The sequence below is a fragment of the Zophobas morio genome, unplaced genomic scaffold (assembly GCF_036711695.1).
Source record: "Zophobas morio isolate AGI-343-1 ecotype UQ-CSIRO unplaced genomic scaffold, CSIRO_AGI_Zmor_V1 ptg000008l, whole genome shotgun sequence".
Classification (NCBI taxonomy): Eukaryota; Metazoa; Arthropoda; class Insecta; order Coleoptera; family Tenebrionidae; genus Zophobas; species Zophobas morio.
Window position 1 is genome coordinate 231,023 of NW_026972113.1, and position 19,068 is coordinate 250,090.

At 40.6% G+C, this 19,068-nt stretch overlaps 4 protein-coding genes and 1 pseudogene across 4 annotated transcripts; 1 reads left to right on the forward strand and 4 right to left on the reverse strand.

Annotated features, from left to right (window-relative positions):
* Window positions 1-93: 93 nt before the first annotated feature.
* Window positions 94-3,223, reverse strand: LOC135124938 (neutral alpha-glucosidase AB-like). Its single transcript, XM_064050163.1, has 11 exons — window positions 3,196-3,223; window positions 3,055-3,141; window positions 2,768-3,001; window positions 2,564-2,720; window positions 2,303-2,514; window positions 1,486-2,257; window positions 930-1,437; window positions 724-878; window positions 565-675; window positions 404-519; window positions 94-352 (listed from the first exon to the last, which is right to left on the reverse strand). Exons 1-11 carry the CDS (start codon window positions 3,204-3,206, stop codon window positions 163-165), a joined length of 2,553 nt encoding a protein of 850 aa, XP_063906233.1. The 5' UTR covers window positions 3,207-3,223; the 3' UTR covers window positions 94-162.
* Window positions 3,224-3,415: 192 nt separating this feature from the next.
* LOC135124935 (neutral alpha-glucosidase AB-like) lies at window positions 3,416-6,590 on the reverse strand. Its single transcript, XM_064050160.1, is given in 10 exon segments — window positions 3,416-3,672; window positions 3,725-3,840; window positions 3,886-3,996; window positions 4,045-4,199; window positions 4,250-4,757; window positions 4,807-5,835; window positions 5,884-6,040; window positions 6,088-6,321; window positions 6,376-6,462; window positions 6,517-6,590. Coding segments are annotated over 10 exon segments (2,601 nt in total). The 5' UTR covers window positions 6,528-6,590; the 3' UTR covers window positions 3,416-3,479.
* Window positions 6,591-6,765: 175 nt separating this feature from the next.
* LOC135124937 (neutral alpha-glucosidase C-like) lies at window positions 6,766-9,951 on the reverse strand (annotated as a pseudogene).
* A 42-nt stretch (window positions 9,952-9,993) lies between these two features.
* LOC135124936 (neutral alpha-glucosidase C-like) lies at window positions 9,994-13,220 on the reverse strand. The gene is made up of 11 exons (XM_064050162.1): window positions 13,116-13,220; window positions 12,977-13,063; window positions 12,689-12,922; window positions 12,485-12,641; window positions 12,225-12,436; window positions 11,405-12,179; window positions 10,848-11,355; window positions 10,639-10,796; window positions 10,482-10,592; window positions 10,317-10,432; window positions 9,994-10,264 (listed from the first exon to the last, which is right to left on the reverse strand). Exons 1-11 carry the CDS (start codon window positions 13,124-13,126, stop codon window positions 10,075-10,077), a joined length of 2,559 nt encoding a protein of 852 aa, XP_063906232.1. The 5' UTR covers window positions 13,127-13,220; the 3' UTR covers window positions 9,994-10,074.
* A 628-nt stretch (window positions 13,221-13,848) lies between these two features.
* LOC135124939 (neutral alpha-glucosidase C-like) lies at window positions 13,849-18,983 on the forward strand. The gene is made up of 13 exons (XM_064050164.1): window positions 13,849-13,985; window positions 14,386-14,616; window positions 14,807-14,960; window positions 15,011-15,216; window positions 15,260-15,458; window positions 15,500-15,827; window positions 15,872-16,113; window positions 16,166-16,423; window positions 16,470-16,877; window positions 16,930-17,040; window positions 18,512-18,627; window positions 18,682-18,770; window positions 18,818-18,983. The coding sequence occupies exons 1-13, from the start codon at window positions 13,876-13,878 to the stop codon at window positions 18,931-18,933; spliced, it is 2,568 nt and encodes an 855-aa protein (XP_063906234.1). The 5' UTR covers window positions 13,849-13,875; the 3' UTR covers window positions 18,934-18,983.
* The last annotated feature ends 85 nt before the right edge of the window (window positions 18,984-19,068 follow it).

Here is a 19,068-nt window from a genome sequence, read left to right on the forward strand (position 1 = left end):
TCTAATGAAAGCACTTAAGTTTGTTATTTTCGAAAGGTACTTCTGTTAATCTATATATATATTCACTGTTGATAGGTGGAAAACACTTAGCAGTTTTAAGATTTTTTAATATAACCGTTTATTATTATAACTATATATGGCAGTAGAAAACACAATTGATTTTTACTTCAACTTTAGAACCACATTTCCGTTGGAACCAATCTTAATATTTTTTAAAAGTTCTCCATTGGCAACTCTGGTGAATACAGTTTCTTTATAAAATCCAGGTTTGCCACCCTTGGGAAGGCTTACAACGTCTCTGCGTACAATCGCGTCCACAACAAACTCGTAATCACCATCTCCATCGATTGTACTGAAAAATATAAAACTTAGGAATTGTGTTGTATTTGTCACTAAAATTTACGCGAAAGTAAGGGTGTCACCATCAACACTTATACGTATGTATTTGAAATCAGATTCGTCTCTGTATTTGAAACTAACTCCATCATCTAGATAGACAGTACCCTGAGCAGTATTATCCTAAAATATATAGTAGTACTTTGAATGGCTTATTTGTATCATTACTTCGTTAACGGTGTAGTACAGAGTGTGAGAATCGTCCGCCATCTCAACCGTATTTAGTCTCACTGTATCCTTTCGTGCAATTACAGCACCTCTTCTGTAATACGTGGGAGACTAAAAATAATATAAAACTAAGTACTTCAAACTAAAAGTACATTTTACATGTTCTCTAGTAACAGGAACCGTGACAAGACCAGTTCCTACTTGAACATCATCACTGTTAACAGAAACCCATACTTCATTTTCACCACCGGGGAAATACACATCTACCTCGGTAGCACCAGCATCATAAACCGCACGTACTAAGATATCAGTACCTAAACAATTTTACTTTAGTACCATCGCCCTAAATCGTTTGTGGAACTAACCAACTAAAAGCTGACCGTCAATATTATACGCATCAGTTTCCTCAGGGTATTGATAGAACAAAGGCCTGATAATTGGATCGCCAGTACGCGTATGTTCATAGAAGAGAGTGTACCAAACTGGTAGATGCCTGTATTTTGTCTGCATAGCTTCACGTACTACGACTTGCGAATCTTCAGGGAGCACATACGGTTCACGTCTGAACGTGCCTTTACTTGAATGAGATCTGTAAAATGGAAGCCACGCACCCGCTTGGTACCACCTTTCTATTAATTCATTGGTGGGGTTGTTGAGGAAGCCACCGACGTCTGCGCCACAGAATACAAGACCTAAGATATTTGCATTGAGACATTCTTGGAAAGCGGCATGGAGGTAGGGCCAATCTGCTGTATTGTCACCGGTCCAGAAAGCAGCGTATCTTTGGGAACCGGCGAAATGGGACCTGGTGAGGACGAAAGGTCTGCGTTCGCCATTGTCACGGGCTAGGAGACCTTGATGGGTGGCCATCGTCTACCCAAACAGCACAGTCAGAGTGAGTCTTCAATAGTGGTAACTTACGTGTAGTAAACCGTATATGTTATGGATTTCTCTGTGTCTGACATTACCAATATGAAGACCATCAGCAGGTAGTGTCATTTCAAGTGAATTATCGAAAACTGATGGTTCGTTCATGTCATTCCAAATACCAGCGAGAGTAGGTGTCGTATTTTTGAAGTTGTCGTACGAATACATGCTACCATAGTACTCCCTAGCCGCTGGATTTAAAAAGTCCATGTAGCTGCTGGTACCCGGCCAACATGGTCCTTCAAAGACGGTCCCATCTGCGTTTTTTACGAAGAGATCATTTGCCAAAGCCCCGTCATACACACTGTATCCATCTTCAACTTTAATATGAGGATCAATAATAGTCACCAACTTCTTGTTAGTATTAGCTAAGGTGTCTTGCAAACCCACTGGATTACTGAACGTACTCGGGTTCCATGTGAAGTACTTAAACGCATCAGTGTAATCAATATCTAACCAAAGAGCATCCAACTGGAAGTTATGACTATCAAAATTAGAAGCCACGAGTTCAGCTTCAAATCCGGTTTCATAACTATATCGCGATTGGTGGTACCCTAAAGCCCAAAGTTGTGGCAGATGCGCGATACCGGTCAACTTCGTGTATTGTCGCACCACTTCAGTAGGACTAGGCCCTAACAAAACAAAAACGTCCAGAGTACCAATTTCCGCCATGAAGTACGCCTGACATCCGCCGTCTTGATTATTAGTAGTTTCAATCCATTGTTCTGCGGCGTTATGCAAAAAGACTCCAGCAGTCGCTGTAGGTCTACAACATTACATGTATTTTTATCTACCTTTTCAAACCCCATACCCTTGTCCATAGATAACAGGAACCGCGCCATAGAGTGCCATCGGGGAGTTCAGTTCGTAATTAACAACATCGGAGTTCTTCAAACGGTACGGATCGGTACCTCCAGGTCCGGTATTTTGTAAAGCGAGACTGTCGCAGTGCTCGTGAATTCCATACAATTGTAGTCCTTTAGGAAAAGTGACTCCAAAACTGAACGGAGCGGTGACGCCGTTCTATTTAAAACTGTTTGAATGGTTGCAGTACTAGAAAAAAGGGACTTACATTTGCTACTGTTAGACGATCTCCATTAAAAAAAACTTCTGTGATTCCATCTTTAGCAAACTCGATGTTGAAAGGGGAAAATGTGACTGTAGCGGAGTTTGAACCAGAGGCTGTGGTTACAGTTACTGAGTCGTCTCCGATTTGGACGTCATCGAAACTGAAATTTGGGTACTGTAAGGAAGAAATGAATTGAGAGGAGTTTACTTGAGGCCTTCGGGTTCCCCGTCAAGAACATCCTGGAGCTCGTATCTCGTAGAATCAACTTCCGTGATTTTGACTCTGAAGGTGTTTTGTTGAAGCCCTGAGAGAGTGAAGGTTAAGTCTAAGCCACCATTGTTGGATTTTAGGGTTGCCGTTAAGGTGTTTGAATCAATGGAGGCAGAAAGGCTTCCTGAGTCAACTGAATAGTCATCAGAGGGGGTTCGGCTCCTCAAGTTACTACAAAATAGATGTGTTACAGTTTCTATAAATTGAAAATGAAGTGGTAGTACGTGCAAAAGTCTACTCTGGTACAGTCCTTGAAAGTACCATGGTCCGCGGAAAGCGTTAGGGTTACAGAGGCGACAATCAACAGAAACCTAAGAAAATAGATTTTGAAGTAAAAAGACTTCAAAGGTGTGACAACTACTTACTTTATTAACATGTTTCTAGCTAGTAAAGCACACGTATGAACTGAATATAGATAAACATTTCCTTGCTTATATCTAGTGAGAGCACTTAGGTTTGTTATTTTCGAAAGGTACTTCTGTTAATCTATATATATTCACTGTTGTTGATAGGTGGAAAATAATATAATTTGTGAATGCTTAAACTAATTAAGCATGTTCTTTTAAGATAAAACAGAAAACAAAATTTTTTAATATAACTGTTTATTATTATAAGTGCATGCAGCAGCAGAAAAAAACAATAATTTGTTTTAGTACTTCAGCTTTAAAGATACATTTCCTTTCGAACCAATCTTAATATTTTTTAAAAGTTCTCCATTGGCATCTCTGCTGAACACAGTTTCTTTATAAGATCCAGGATTGCCACCCTTGGGAAGGCTTACAATGTCTCTGCGTACAATCGTGTCCACAACAAACTCGTAATCACCGGTTCCATCGATTGTTCTAAAAAATGTAAAGATTAGTAGGTCTTGTTGTATTTATGACCAAAATTTACGTGAAAGAAACGTTGTCGCCATCAACATCAATACTTATGTATTTGAAATCAGACTCATCTCGGTATTTGAAACTGACACCGTCATCTAGATAGACAGTACCATGAGCAGTATTATCCTACAACATATAGTAGTACTTTGAATGACTGATTTGTATTATTACTTCGTTGGCAGTGTAGTAGAGAGTATGAGAATCGTCCGCCATTTCAACCGTATTTGGTCTCACTGTATCCTTTCGTGCTATTACAGCACCCCTTCTATAATACGTCGGAGACTAAAAATAATATAAAAGTAAGTACCTCAAACTAAAATTATGTTTTACATTTTCTCTAGTAACAGGAACAGTGACAAGACCAGCTCCCGCTTGAACATCATCACTGGTAACAGAAACCCATACTTCATTTTCACCACCGGGGAAATACACATCTACCTCGGTAGCACCAGCATCATAAACCGCACGTACTAAGATATCAGCACCTAAACAATTTTAGTTAGTACCATCATTCTAACGAATGCATCAAAATTACCAACTAAAAGTTGACTATCAATATTGTAGGCATCAGTCTCTTCAGGGTATTGATAGAACAAAGGCCTGATTATTGGATCACCGGTACGCGTATGTTCATAGAAAAGAGTGTACCAAACTGGTAGATGCTTGTACCTCGTCTCAATAGCTTCACGTATCACAGCTTGCGAATCTTCAGGCAGCAGATACGGTTCACGTCTGTTCGTGTCTTTACTTGAATGAGCTCTGTAAAATGGAAGCCAAGCACCCGCTTGGTACCACCTTTCCATTAGTTCGTTGCTAGGATTATTGAAGAAGCCACCGACGTCTGCACCACAGAATACAAGACCTAAGATATTTGCATTTAGACATTCTTGGAGGGCGGCATGAAGGTAGGGCCAATCCGCTGTATTATCTCCGGTCCAAAACGCAGTGTACTTTTGGGAACCGGCAAAATGTGACCTGGTCAGAACGAAAGGTCGTCGTTCGCCATTGTCACGGGCCAGGAGACCTTGATGGGTGGCGATTGTCTACCCAAACAGCACGATCAGAGTGAGTTATTCACTAGTTGTAACTTACGTGTAGTAAACCGTATATGTTGTGGATTTCTCTGTGTCTGACGTTACCAATGTGAAGACCATCAGCAGGAAGTGTCATTTCAAGTGAATTGTCGAAAACTGATGGTTCATTCATGTCATTCCAAATACCAGCGAGAGTAGGTGTCGAACCTGGGAAGTTGTCGTACGAATACATGCTCCCGTAGTAGTCCCTAGCCGCTGGATTTAAAAAGTCCATGTAGCTGCTAGTACCCGGCCAACATGGTCCTTGGAAGACGGACCCGTCTGCGTTTTTTACGAAGAGATCATTTGCCAAAGCCCCGTCGTACACACTATATCCGTCTTCAGCTTTAATATGAGGATCAATAATAGTGACCAACTTCTTGTTAGTACTAGCTAAGGTGTCTTGCAACCCCACCGGATCACTGTACGTACTCGGGTTCCACGTAAAGTACTTAAACGCATCAGTATAATCAATATCTAACCAAAGAGCATCCAATTGGAAGTTATTGCTATCAAAATTAGAAACCACGTCTTTAGCGTCATCCTGGGTTTCGTAACTATATCGCGACTGGTGGTACCCTAAAGCCCATAGCTGCGGCAAATGCGCGGTACCGGTCAACTTCGTGTATTGTCGCACCACTTCGGTAGGACTAGGCCCTAACAAAACAAAAACGTCCAGAGTACCAATTTCCGCCATGAAGTACGCCTGACTTCCGCCGTCTTGATTATTGGTAGTTTCAATCCATTGTTCTGCGGCGTTATGCAAAAAGACTCCAGCAGTAGCTGTAGGTCTACAACACCACATGTATTTTTATCTACCTTTTCAAACCCCATATCCTTGTCCATAGACGACAGGAACCGCGCCATAGAGTGCCATCGGAGAGTTCAGCTCGTAATAAGCTACATCGGAGTTCTTCAAACGGTACGGATCGGTACCTCCAGGACCCGTATTTTGCAAAGCGACGTTATCGCAGTGCTCGTGAACACCGAAGAGTTGGCGGCCTTCAGGGAACGTAGCACCAAAACTGAATGGAGCGGTGACGTCGTTCTATTTAACTATTTAAGTAGTTCCAGTACTAGTAAAAAAGGGACTTACGTTTGCTATTGTTAGACGATCTCCGTTCAAAACAACTTCTGTGACTCCATCTTTAGCAAACTCGATGTTGAAAGGGGAAAATGTTACCCTAGCAGAGTTTGAGCCAGAGGCTGTGCTTACAGTTACTGAATTGTCTACGATTTGGACGTCATCGAAACTGAAATTTGGGTACTGTAAGGAAGAAATAAATTGAGAGAAGTTTACTTGAGGCCCCCGGGTTCCCCGTCAAGAACATCCTGAAGCTCGTATCTCGTTGAATCAACTTCCGTGATTTTGACTCGGAAGGTGTTCTGTTGAAGCCCTGATAGCGTAAGCGTTAAGTCTGAGCCTCCGTTGTTGGATTTTAAGGTTGCCGTTAAGGTGTTTGAATCAGTGGACGCTGAGACGCTTCCTGAATCTACTGAATAGTCATCAGAGGGTGTTCTGGTCCTCAAGTTACTACAAAATATAGATGTCACGAAAGTTTATAAATTGAAAATGATCTAGTAGTACGTGCAAAATTCTACTCTGGCACAGTCTTTGAAAGTACCATGGTCTGCAGAAAACGCTAAGGTTGCAAACAGGAGTATCAGCAGAGACCTACGACAATAGTGCTTGGAGTTGGAAAACTCTAAATGTGTTATAAATACTTACTTGATAATCATGTTTCTAACTACTGAAGCTCTCGTGCTAAGTGAATCAAGATACAGTTTTCGTTTATATTTATCTGGTAAGAGCACTTAATAGCTGACGTGTTGGAAAGGTACTTCTGTTAATCTCAGATAGATGTACTTTTGATATGTGGTAAACATGCATCAGCACTTTTAACAAAATGTTGTGAAAGCGAAAATTACTTTTGTATTTATTTAATGATGAGGTAGTACCGGAAATAATAATTCCGCATAAATTACTGCAGCGATATTCTGTTATTTATTTGATTTAATGTTATCTTTTTTCTATTAAATATAGATACAACATCAGTACAAACATTACTTCAACTTTAAAATCATATTTTCTTTCGAACCAATTTTGATATTTTTTAAAAGTTGTCCATTAGCATCTCTGGTGACTACCGTTTCTTTATAAAATCGAGATGTGCCACTTTTCGGAAGGTTTACAATATCTCTGCGTACAATCGTGTCCACAACAAACTCGTAATCACCGCTTCCATCGATTGTTCTGAAAATTTATAAATTAGAAGTTGTGCTATCTTTATCACTAAAATTTACGTGAAAGAAATGTCGTCACCGCTAATATCAATACTTATATATTTGAAATCAGATTCGTCTCTGTACTTGAAACTTACACCGTCATCTAGATAGACAGTACCATGAGCAGTATTATCCTAAAATAAATAGTAGTACTTTGAATGACTAGGTTTGTACTATTACTTCGTTGACGGTGTAGTAGAGAGTATGAGAGTCCTCCGCCATTTCAACCGTGTTTGGTCTCACTGTATCCTTTCGTACAATTACAGCACCTCTTCTGTAATATGTGGGAGACTAAAAATAAAATAAAAGTAAGTACTTTAAACTAAAAGTACATGTTTACATTTTCTCTAGTAACAGAAACCGTGACAAGACCAGTTCCCGTTTGAACATCGTCACTGGTAGCAGAAACCCATATTTCATTTTCACCACCGGGGAAATACACATCTACTTCTGTAGCATTAGCTTCATAAACCCCCCGTACCAAGATATCAGTACCTGAACAACTTTACGTTAGTACCATCACCCCTAATGCGTTTATGGTGCTTACCAACTAAAAGCTGACCGTCAATATTATACGCATCAATTTCCTCAGGGTACTGATAGAACAATGGCCTAATAATCGGATCACCGGTACGCGTGTGTTCATAGAACAGAGTGTACCAAACCGGTAAATGCTTGTACCTTGTCTGAATAGCTTCTCGTATTACGGCCTGCGAATCTTCAGGCAGCAAAAACGGTTCACGCCTCTTGGTGCCTTTCATTGAATGAGCTCTGTAAAATGGAAGCCAAGCCCCAGCTTGGTACCACCTTTCCATTAATTCATTGGTGGGATTGTTGAAAAAGCCACCGACGTCAGCACCACAGAACACGAGACCTAAGATGTTCGCATTTAAACATTCCTGGACGGCGGCATAAAGTAAGGCCAATCCGCCGTGTTATCTCCTGTCCAGAAAGCTGCGTACCTTTGAGAACCTGCGAAAGTGGATCTTGTGAGGATGAAAGGACGACGTTCTCCATTGTCGCGGGCTAGAAGACCTTGATGGGTGGACATTGTCTACCAAACCGTATGATTATAGTGAGTTTTTCAATTGTGGTAACTTACATGTAGGAAACCGTATATGTTGTGGATTTCTCTGTGTCTGATATTACCAAAATGAAGACCATCAGCGGGTAATGTGTTTTCAAGCGAAGTGTCAAAAACGGATGGTTCGTTCATATCGTTCCAGATACCAGCAAGTGTGGGTGTGGAACCCGGGAAGTTATCGTATGAGTACATGCTACCATAGTACTCCCTAGCAGCTGGATTTAAAAAGTCCATATAGCTACTATAACCCGGCCAACAAAGACCTTGGTAAACGGACCCATTTGCGTTTTTTACGAAGAGATCGTTTGCCAAAGCTTCATCATACACACTATATCCTACTTCAACTTTAATATGAGGATCGATAATAGTCACCAATTTCTTGTTAGTGCTGGCAAGGGTTTCTTGTAAGTCCACCGGATCGCTGTACGTACTCGGGTTCCACGTAAAGTACTTATATTTTTCCGTGTAATCAATATCCAACCAAAGAACATCCAGCTGAAAGTTATAGCTATCAAAGTTAGAAGCCACCTCTTTGGCGTCATCCTGTGACTCATAACTATATCGCGACTGGTGGTACCCTAAGGCCCAAAGTTGCGGCAAATGAGCGGTACCGGTCAACTGTGTATATTGTCGCACCACTTCAGTGGGACTAGGCCCTAATAAAACAAAAACGTCGAGAGTACCAATTTCCACCATGAAGTAAGCCTGACTTCCGTCGTCTTGATTATTGGTAGTTTCAATCCATTGTTCTGCGGCGTTGTGCAAAAAGACTCCAGCGGTCGCTGTAGGTCTACAACACCACATGTATTTTTATCTACCTTTTCAAACCCCATACCCTTGTCCATAGATAACAGGAACTGCTCCATAGAGTGCCATCGGCGAATTCAATTCGTAAAAAGCCACATCTGAGTTCTTCAAACGGTACGGATCAGTACTTCCAGGTTCGGTATTTTGTAAAGCGACGCTGTCGCAATGTTCGTGGATACCGAAGAGTTGAAGGCCTTCAGGGAAAGTAACTCCAAAACTGAATGGTGCGGTGACGTCGTTCTATTTAAAACGGTTTGAATTGTTCCAGTACTAGAAAAGAAAGGACTTACATTTACTACTGTTAGACGATCTCCGTTAAAAAGAACTTCTGTGACTCCATCTTTGACAAACTCGATGTTGAAAGGGGAAAATGTGACAGTAGCGGAGTTTGAGCCAGAGGCTGTGGTAACAGTTACTGAGTTGTCTCCGATTTGGACGTCATCGAAACTGAAATTTAGGTAGGTACTGTAGGGAAGAAATGAACTGAGAGAAGTTTACTTGAGGCCTTCGGGTTCCCCGTCAAGAACATCCTGGAGCTCGTATCTCATAAAATCAACTTCCGTGATTTTGACTCGGAAGGTGTTTTTTTGAAGCCCTGAGAGAGTGAGGGTTAAGTCTGAGCCTCCATTGTTGGATTTTAGCGTTGCCGTTAAGGTGTTTGAATCAATGGAGGCAGAAACGCTTCCTGAATCAACTAAATAGTCATCAGAAGGAGTTCGGCTTCTCAAGTTACTACAAACTAGATGTGTTGAGGTCTATAGGTTAAAATTGAAGTTGATTTACTTGCAAAATTCTACTCTGGAACAATTTTTGTAAGTACCATGGTCTGCAGAAAACGCTACAGTTGCAGAGGTTACTGTCAACAAGAACCTAAGAATAAAATGTTTGAAAAAAAATGTAACGTTGCGATAAACACTTACTTTATAAGCATGTTTCTAGCTGTTGAAACACTTGTACTAACTAAACAAAGATAAATGTTTTCGTTTATATCTGTTGAAATCGCTTGCGATTGACGTATTAGAAAGATACTTCTGTTAATCTCAGATATATTTATTTCGGTAACAGTATCGGAAATGACAATTTATACTACACAGTGGAAACAATTGATTTCTACTTTAATTTTACGATCAGATTTTTTGTCGAACCAATTTTAATATTTTTTAGAAGATCTCCATTAGCATCTCTAGTGATGACAGTTTCTTTGTAAGATCCAGATTTGCCACCCTTGGGAAAGTTTGCAATATCTCGGCGTACAATCTTGTCCACCACAAACTCGTAGTCACCGTTTCCATCGATTGTTCTAAAAAAATGTAAAAGTTAGGAGTTTTGTTATATTAATGATCAAAATTTACGTGAAAGAAACGTTGTCGCCATCAACATCAATACTTATATATTTGAAATCAGAGTCGTCTCGGTATTTGAAACTAACACCATCATCGAGATAGACAGTACCATGAGCAGTATTATCCTGAAATATATAGACAGTAGTACTTTGAATGACTGATTTGTGTTATTACTTCATTCACGGTGTAGTAGAGAGTGTGAGAATCGTCCGTCATCTCAACCGTATTTGGTCTCACTGTATCCTTTCGTACAATTACAGCACCTCTTCTGTAGTATGTCGGCGACTAAAATAAACACATAGAAAATACAACAGACCGAAGTACTATTTACATTTTCTCTAGCAACAGGAACATTAATTTGACCAGTTCCCGCTCGAACATCGTCACTGGTACTGGAGATCCATACTTCATTTTCACCACCGGGGAAATACACATCTAGATCTGTAGCACCAGAATAGTCATACACTGCACGTACCAAAATATCAGTACCTAAGTAGTTTTACGTTAGTACCATCGCCACAACCCGTCTATCAAATTTACCAACTAAAATCTGACCATCAACATGATACGCATCAGTTTCCTCAGGGTATTGATAGAACAAGGGTCTAATAATCGGATCGCCGGTACGCGTGTGTTCATAGAACAGAGTGTACCAAACTGGCAGATGCTTGTACCTTGTCTGAATTGCTTCTCGTATGATGGCTTGCGAATCTTCAGGTAGCAGATACGGTTCACGTCTGTTGGTGTCTTTGTTGGAATGAGCTCTGTAGAATGGGAGCCAAGCACCAGCTTGGTACCACCTTTCCATTAATTCGTTGGTGGGGTTGTTGAAGAAGCCACCAACGTCGGCACCACAAAATACGAGACCTAAGATATTTGCATTTAAACATTCTTGAACGGCGGCATGAAGGTACGTCCAATCGGCTTGATTGTCCCCGGTCCAGAAAGCAGTGTACCTTTGGGAACCGGCAAAATGTGACCTGGTGAGAACGAAAGGTCGTCGTTCGCCATTGTCACGGGCTAGGAGACCTTGATGGGTGGCCATCGTCTACCCAAACAACAGAATCAGTGTTAGTCTTTCACTAGGGATAACTTACGTGTAGGAAACCGTATATGTTGTGGATTTCTCTGTGTCTGACGTTACCAATATGAAGACCATCAGCAGGTAGTGTCATTTCGAGTGAATTATCGAAAACTGATGGCTCGTTCATGTCATTCCAAGTACCAGCGAGAGTGGGTGTGGAACCCGGGAAGTTGTCGTACGAATACATGCTACCATAGTACTCCCTAGCCGCTGGATTTAAAAAGTCCATGTAGCTGCTAGTACCCGGCCAACATGGTCCTTCAAACACAGACCCATCTGCGTTTTTTACGAAGAGATCATTTGCCAAAGCCCCATCATACACACTATATCCTGCTTCAACTTTAATATGAGGATCAATAATAGTCACCAACTTCTTGTTAGTACTAGCTAAGGTGTCCTGCAAACCCACCGGATCACTGTACGTACTCGGGTTCCACGTAAAGTACTTATACGCATCAGTATAATCAATATCTAGCCAAAGAGCGTCCAACTGGAAATTGTTGCTATCAAAATTAGAAACCACGTCTTTGGCATCATCCTGGGTTTCATAACTATATCGCGACTGGTGGTACCCTAAAGTCCACAGTTGCGGCAAATGCGCGGTACCGGTCAACTTCGTGTATTGTCGTACGACTTCGATCGGATTAGGCCCTAGTAAAACGAAAACGTCCAAAGTACCAATTTCCGCCATGAAGTACGCTTGACTTCCGCCATCTTCGTTATTACTCGTTGTTTCAATCCATTGTTCTGCGGCGTTATGCAAAAAGACTCCAGCAGTCGCTGTAGGCCTACAACACCCTATAAATCTAGGTCCACCCACTCAAAACCCATACCCGTGTCCATAGAGAACAGGAACCGCTCCATACAGTGCCATCGGCGAGTTCAGTTCATAGAAAGCCACATCTGAATTCTTGAAACGGTACGGATCGGTACCGCCAGGTCCGGTATTTTGTAAAGCAAGACTGTCGCAGTGCTCGTGAATTCCGTAGAGTTGTAGTCCTTCAGGGAAAGTAATTCCGAAACTGAACGGAGCGGTGACGTCGTTCTATTTAACTATTTAAGTAGTTGCAGTACTAGTAAAAAAGGGACTTACGTTTGCTACAGTCAGACGATCTCCGTTAAAAACCACTTCTGTGGCTCCATCTTTGCCAAACTCAATATTGAAAGGTGAAAATGTGACCGTAGCGGAGTTTGAGCCAGAGGCTGTGGTTACAGTTACTGAGTCGTCTCCGATTTGGACGTCATCGAAACTGAAATTTGGGTACTGTGAGGAAGAAATCAATTGGGAGAAGTTTACTTGAGGCCTTCGGGTTCCCCGTCAAGAACATCCTGAAGCTCGTATCTCGTTGAATCAACTTCCGCGATTTTGACTCTGAAGGTGTTTTGTTGAAGCCCTGATAGAGTAAGCGTTAAGTCTGAGCCTCCATTGTTGGATTTTAGGGTTGCCGTTAAGGTGTTTGAATCAGTGGATGCTGAGACGCTTCCTGAATCAACTGAATAGTCATCAGAGGGTGTTCGAGTCCTCAAGTTACTGCAAAATATTGATATCACAATATTTTATAAAGTGAAAATGAAGTAGTAGTACGTGCAAAAGTCTACTCTGGCACAGTCCTTGAAAGTACCATGATCCGCAGAAAACGCTAAAGTTGCTAACACGATTATCAACAGAGACCTACGACAACAGTACTTAAGTGAAAAACTCAAACAGTTTGATAAATGCTTACTTGATTAGCATGTTTCCAGTTACTGAAGCAGTCGTACTGACTAAATCAAGATAATGTTTTCGTTTATATCTGGTAGGAGCACCTACGTTTGACGTGTTGGAAAGGTACTTGTGTTAATCTCAGATACATGTACTTTTGATAGGTTTTAAAGATGTCTCAGCACTTTTAGCAAAAATACAGAGTGTGTGAATGCGTAAATCACTTAAAAATTATATAATAGTACCGGTAGTACCGGAAATCATAATTCAGTGTAAATGACTGCAGTGATCTGTCGAGTGGATGTTTTGTCCTTGAAATTAAAAGTCTATAAACGGTTTATTACAAAATCTAAAATTATCAACACTTTACTTTATCTTTTCAAGTTATGGTAAAATTTCGACAACTGTAAAAACACTTATCTTAGGATTCGTCCGGAAAATTTATTCGCTTTGAAGTGTTTACCCACTTGATAAAATTAAAAATAATGTTGCAACCCTGTGTAACGAGAAAAAAAATGACAAAGTAGTAAAAAGAGATTACGTTTTTAGAAAATAAACTGAATAGAAGTTTTCATATCTTATTTATTGTTTTCTTTTGTGGACTTTTATCTTTACGTAAATGCAAACCATAATAAACTGCCAAAAATATCTCAAAAATGTCCATAGACCATAAAACAGAATTAATAGCCATAAAGTGTTATGATGTGTCAGACATGATTTATGTACCAAAATTTCGTATAAATTCGTAGGACACAATACATCCTGCTTACTGTATTGTCACCATGAAGTCACAAAAGGTGAAAATTTTCGTACAACTGATCGTTAGTTTTACCATACTGTGCACCTTACCAACAGTACGGGCTCTAAAATGTTCCGAAGTAGAATACTGCAGGTAAGTTTTTATAGTTTTGCATACAAAAAAAAAATTGATCCTGTGAATCTTAAATTTACATAACTCTAGCACAAAATTTACATAAAACTAGTATGATCCTGTTCGTACTATTAGGGGCTTAACTTTTTTGACTTATAGGTCGTAAAATTTTATTACTGTACAAAATTCTGGTGTTTCTAATACATACATATATGTAGAGCTACTTAATTTAATTTATATTATCACATACAGTTGGTTATCAGTTATAGCGATATAAAATTACACTTCAAACCACTCTATTTGATAAAACAATAAATCCACACAAGTTGTCTGGATTAGTCAAATTAATAGAATCAGCTATAATCATAAATCAAGCTTCCATCTTATCAATATATCCTCCAATAATCAATTTTATCTTCAGCGCTCTTAGAAACAGACCCCCAGCCAACCTCTACATCGTCGACGTCTACAGCATCCAAATCGACGACATGGGAATCATAAGATTTAACCTTTTGGCGAGGAGCGGCATCGAAGACCTAGAAGTGAACGTTTTTGCCTACAAAGACGACATTCTTCGCGTCAAAATAAAAGAATTCAACTCCACAAGATTCGAATTGTCTGACGTTTTTGCCGGAGCGCCAAACTTAGCAGGGTAGGGTGGGGTGTTTCCCGCAAGAAACTACCACTGTACCTATGTTGCATTCCACTTAAAAAAAATCCACCACACCTTGTACCTCGCTTCAAATAGTGTGTTTGGTGTTTCCCGCACAGAACTCCTACTGTACCTATATTGTTTTACTTAGAAACTTTCTTATTATTCATGTTTTTCGTTTTCAAATCAGAGTCCAGTCTGTAAACACCGAAGCCACGCAGATGACCATCACCACCAACATCGGGTCGAGACTTCTAGTAAAATTCAGCCCTTTTAATCTAGAATTCTACAGAAACGACGTACTAGAACTATTACTAAGCGGAGATCGTTTATTCATCGACAATGTATTATTTCGTAAACTGTAACCTAGCCACAAACTCACACAAAGTTGTAGCCCACCAATAGTCAGTCCTTCAGTGTTGGTCTGGTTTTCCCCGAATCCGACCATCTGTACGGTCTGCACCAGCACGCCACCGGTTTGACCCTCAGGAACACTGAAGCAGCTGAACCGTACCGACTCTTCAACATAGATCACCCAAATTACCCCATCAACGACACCGACTCCATCTATGGAGTAGTACCGGTGATGTACGGCCACGGGTAAGTCCCCCGTAAGTACCAACTTCGTTTAACTCCCTCCAAGCCCAGAATTTACCGCTGGAATATTCTTGCACAACGCCGCCCAACAATTCGTCGACATAACACACAACACCGATGGTCAAAACATGGCGGTGTTCATGGTGGAAGCCGGTACTCTGGACTTGTTTGTCTATTTAGGACCCACGCCGGCCGAAGTCCTGAGGCAGTACCTTTTAATAACGGGAACTCCATACATGCCTCCGGTAACCGTAAATACGCACCACAGCGCATCATTTGTTTTTAGTTGTGGTCCCTAGGGTACCACCAAAGCCGCTACAGCTACTACACCCAAGAAGAAGTCAAAGACATTGTAGCAAACTTCGACAACTACAACTTCCAGATTGATGCAATCTGGTTGGATATTGATCACACCGATGCCAAAAAGTACTTCACGTGGGCGCCCCAAAATTTCAGTGACCCAATAGAAATGCAGCAGAATTTGACAGCTACCAATCGCAAACTCGTAGTTATAAGTGACCCACACATCAAGGTGGAACGAGGCTATAGCGTGTACGACGGTGCCCTTGAAAACGAGCTGTTTGTAAAAAATCCAGACGGTTCTGCGTTTGAAGGTAGTACTTTTGGGTTAACAACGACGAGCTAATTGTGGTTTTAGGAGATTGTTGGCCGGGTACTAGTAGTTGGATCGATTTCTTACACCCGGAAGGGCGCGCTTATTACGCCAGTCGGTACTTGTACGAAAACTACCCAGGTACTACGCCTACTCTTGCCGGGATTTGGAACGACATGAACGAACCTGAGGTTTTCGGTGTTGATGAGAATGTGATGCCTGGTGATACAGTACACTATAGAGATGTCTTGCATAAGGAACTACACAACGCGTACGGAATGTTGCAAGTACTTTAAGCAACTAAATATAGTTTGGGTGGTACTACATACTTTTTTGTAGACTCGTGCCACCCATGATGGTTTAATGGAAAGAGATAACCGCACCGCTCGTCCTTTCGTTCTTTCCCGGTCACACTTTGCCGGGTCGCAACGATACACAGCCATCTGGACTGGCGACAGTACAAGTACTTGGGAGTACCTCGATATTAGTTACGCCATGTGTTTAAACTCCAACTTAGTCGGAATAGTGTTCTGTGGAGCTGACGTTGCCGGTTTTAATAGTGATCCAGATGATGAATTGTATCAAAGATGGTTCCAAGTAGGTACTAATTTTGTGTGGCGGTACCTTCACACTATAGTTGTAGGCGGGTGCTTGGTTGCCTTTCTTCCGCGTGCATTCGCACGAAACTACGAAAAGACGTGAACCGTATGTATTTTCTGATGATGTACAACAAGTAGTACGAAACGTTATACAACTGAGGTACAAGCATTTACCCGTGTGGTACACCCTTTTCCACGAACACATCGCATACAAAACGCCGGTTATTCGACCTTTGTTCTTCCAATATACGTACGATACTAACGTTTTTGCTATTTATAACCAGCTTTTAGTGGGAACGGATATTATGGTACGAGCTGTTAGTGAGCCTGGAGTGAGTTCAGTACCGGTGTATTTCCCGGGTGGTTCCAACGAGTACTGGGTTTCTCTTGATGGTTCTACTGTATACCAAGGAAGTGGAAATTATGTAGATATTCCTGTTACTATAAACACGGTGAGAGGTGGTACCACTTAAACTTGTAATTAATATAGTTTTTTTTAAATAGATACCAATATACTATAGGGCTGGTAGTGTGATTCCCCGAAAAGACACGATTAAACCGACTTCAACTGACATGTATGATGATGGGTACACACTAATTGTCAATCTAGACAGCGTAAGTTCGTGGGTACTTTCAGTACCAATATGATATACACTGCGTTTCAAATAAAATGCACCACCTAGAAGGAGTAGGCGTAGAATGTTGAAATTTGGTGGAGAAGACTATTGCACGTAGACAAACATTTGATTAAAATTTCAAAGAAAAAATAAAATGTCTAACACAAGAAATGTTAATAATGTGTTAAAATTCCACGTGCACGAATACAAGACTGTATTCTTCTAGGCATGCTTAAAATGAGATGATCTATTGCCTGCTGGGGTATCTCATTCCAGGCATTTTGAATTTGTTGTAGACATTCTTCCAAAGTCTTTGGAGGATGTGGTAAATTGCGCAGCCTTCTATGCATTAAATCCTAAACATTTTCGATTGTTGATAAATCTGGTGATAGGGCAGGCCAGGGTAAGAAGTTGACGTTATTTTCGTCAAACACTCTTTAAGTTAATATGGCCACATGAGGCCACGCATTATCTTGTTCAAAAGATGTTCTTCGACGGTTCGAGAGATAAGGAAAAAGAAATTGATTTAACACGTTAACGATGTAATGCCGGGCATTTAGCGTGCCTGGAATGAACACTAAGGGAGTACTTCAACAGATGTGTATACCATCCCATATCATTACTCCAGGTGTTAGAGCGATATGACATCTCTGTACAAATTCCAGATTTTACCTTTGGCCTCAAGGCCTTCGAACACGTATGCGTCCATCAGAGTGCCACAAACAAGACCTAGACTTGTTCCTAAACATTATGACATTCCACTATTACAGCCATTGCTGCCTGTCTTGGTACCAGTGAAGCCTGGTAGTTTTGTGTTCTTGTGGTAAGGGAAGTTTGCAGTTTGGACGATAAGATCTCAAGCCAAAGGAACGAATTTGGCGGTAGATGGTACTCCTCGGATTCTGTGCCCAATTGCTGTCATCCAGTCCATCCCGACTGATCGTTATGGTTACCAAGGGTACTGAATAACACTTCTTCTTAGCAAATGATCTTCGCGTTCTTGGGTGACCCTGAAACGGTCGGTACCCCTGCGACGCATTTGTAGCTCTTCGTTGTTCCATTCTCGACTTGTTCTTAATATCGTAGAATCCGTTGGGCCGAGTCTTCTGGTGATTTCCCGAAATGGTAAACTAGCCTCATGCATCCCAATCATTCGCCCTCTTTCAATAGGTGTTATCTGTTGAAAATTACCTCGTGTGTGAACTCGTAGCATTTTTGCAAGCACAATAATGACAAATGTCAAGTAAAATTGCAAAAGAATCTTACTCAAGTATCTTTAAAACATAATCAAAAAATTAATAAAAATCGAATAACACTCGGTATATTATCTAAACAAGTAGTAGTTTTTCTTTCAAATTTTAATCAATTGTTTGTCTATATGCAACAGTCTTCTCCACCAAATTTCTACATTCTACGCCTACTCCTTCTAGGTGGTGCATTTTATATGAAACGCAGTGTATATTTTTTAGAGTAATCAAGCCCATGGTACTGTTTACCTAGACGACACTACTTCCCTCTTCTATTTAAATTACGTAGAGTATAATTACTTGAGTCTAGACTATTCAGGTGGCGAATTAACCTTCACGTAAGACATCAAAGTACTTTGGTACTATTTTATGACTACTCTTTATCATTTAAGGAAAATTGACAGTCATGCCAATTCTGGGCAATTTGATTTAGTCGTGGATGTGGTGGTGACCCATCAAATTACAGAACTACCTTCGGATGGTAAACACATCATTTCCCTGTGATTTATTGTAATCTATTCGTTGCAGGAAAACCCGGAAAATACGTTGAAACAAGATACGAAGTTGACTCTTCTGGAAATTTACTCAAAAATATGAAATTTAATTTCAAGAATGCCACAAAGTTGTCTTTGAAACTACAATGATTAAATATGTAAAACTGAAAATAAAACGCTGACCTTACTGATGAAAAGAACTGTTTTCTTTTTTAACATATTTGACTTTTGACAGTTGAAAGTGAACAGGGTATACATTAATTTAAGCCCGCATTGTTGGTTCAG

Coding starts and splice junctions, on each gene's coding strand:
- LOC135124936 (XM_064050162.1), bottom strand. Junction 12,923..12,976: donor GCCAGAGTAGACTTTTGCAC/GTACTACTACTT, acceptor AATATTTTGCAG/TAACTTGAGGACTCGAACAC. Junction 11,356..11,404: donor ACATATACGGTTTCCTACAC/GTAAGTTATCCC, acceptor TTGTTTGGGTAG/ACGATGGCCACCCATCAAGG.
- LOC135124939 (XM_064050164.1), top strand. CDS start 13,876: ATGAAGTCACAAAAGGTGAAAATTTTCGTACAACTGATCGTTAGTTTT. Junction 15,217..15,259: donor CCGGTGATGTACGGCCACGG/GTAAGTCCCCCG, acceptor ACTCCCTCCAAG/CCCAGAATTTACCGCTGGAA. Junction 16,114..16,165: donor ACGCGTACGGAATGTTGCAA/GTACTTTAAGCA, acceptor ACTTTTTTGTAG/ACTCGTGCCACCCATGATGG.
- LOC135124938 (XM_064050163.1), bottom strand. Junction 2,258..2,302: donor CCTGTTATCTATGGACAAGG/GTATGGGGTTTG, acceptor GTAATGTTGTAG/ACCTACAGCGACTGCTGGAG. Junction 353..403: donor GGTGACACCCTTACTTTCGC/GTAAATTTTAGT, acceptor TATATTTTTCAG/TACAATCGATGGAGATGGTG.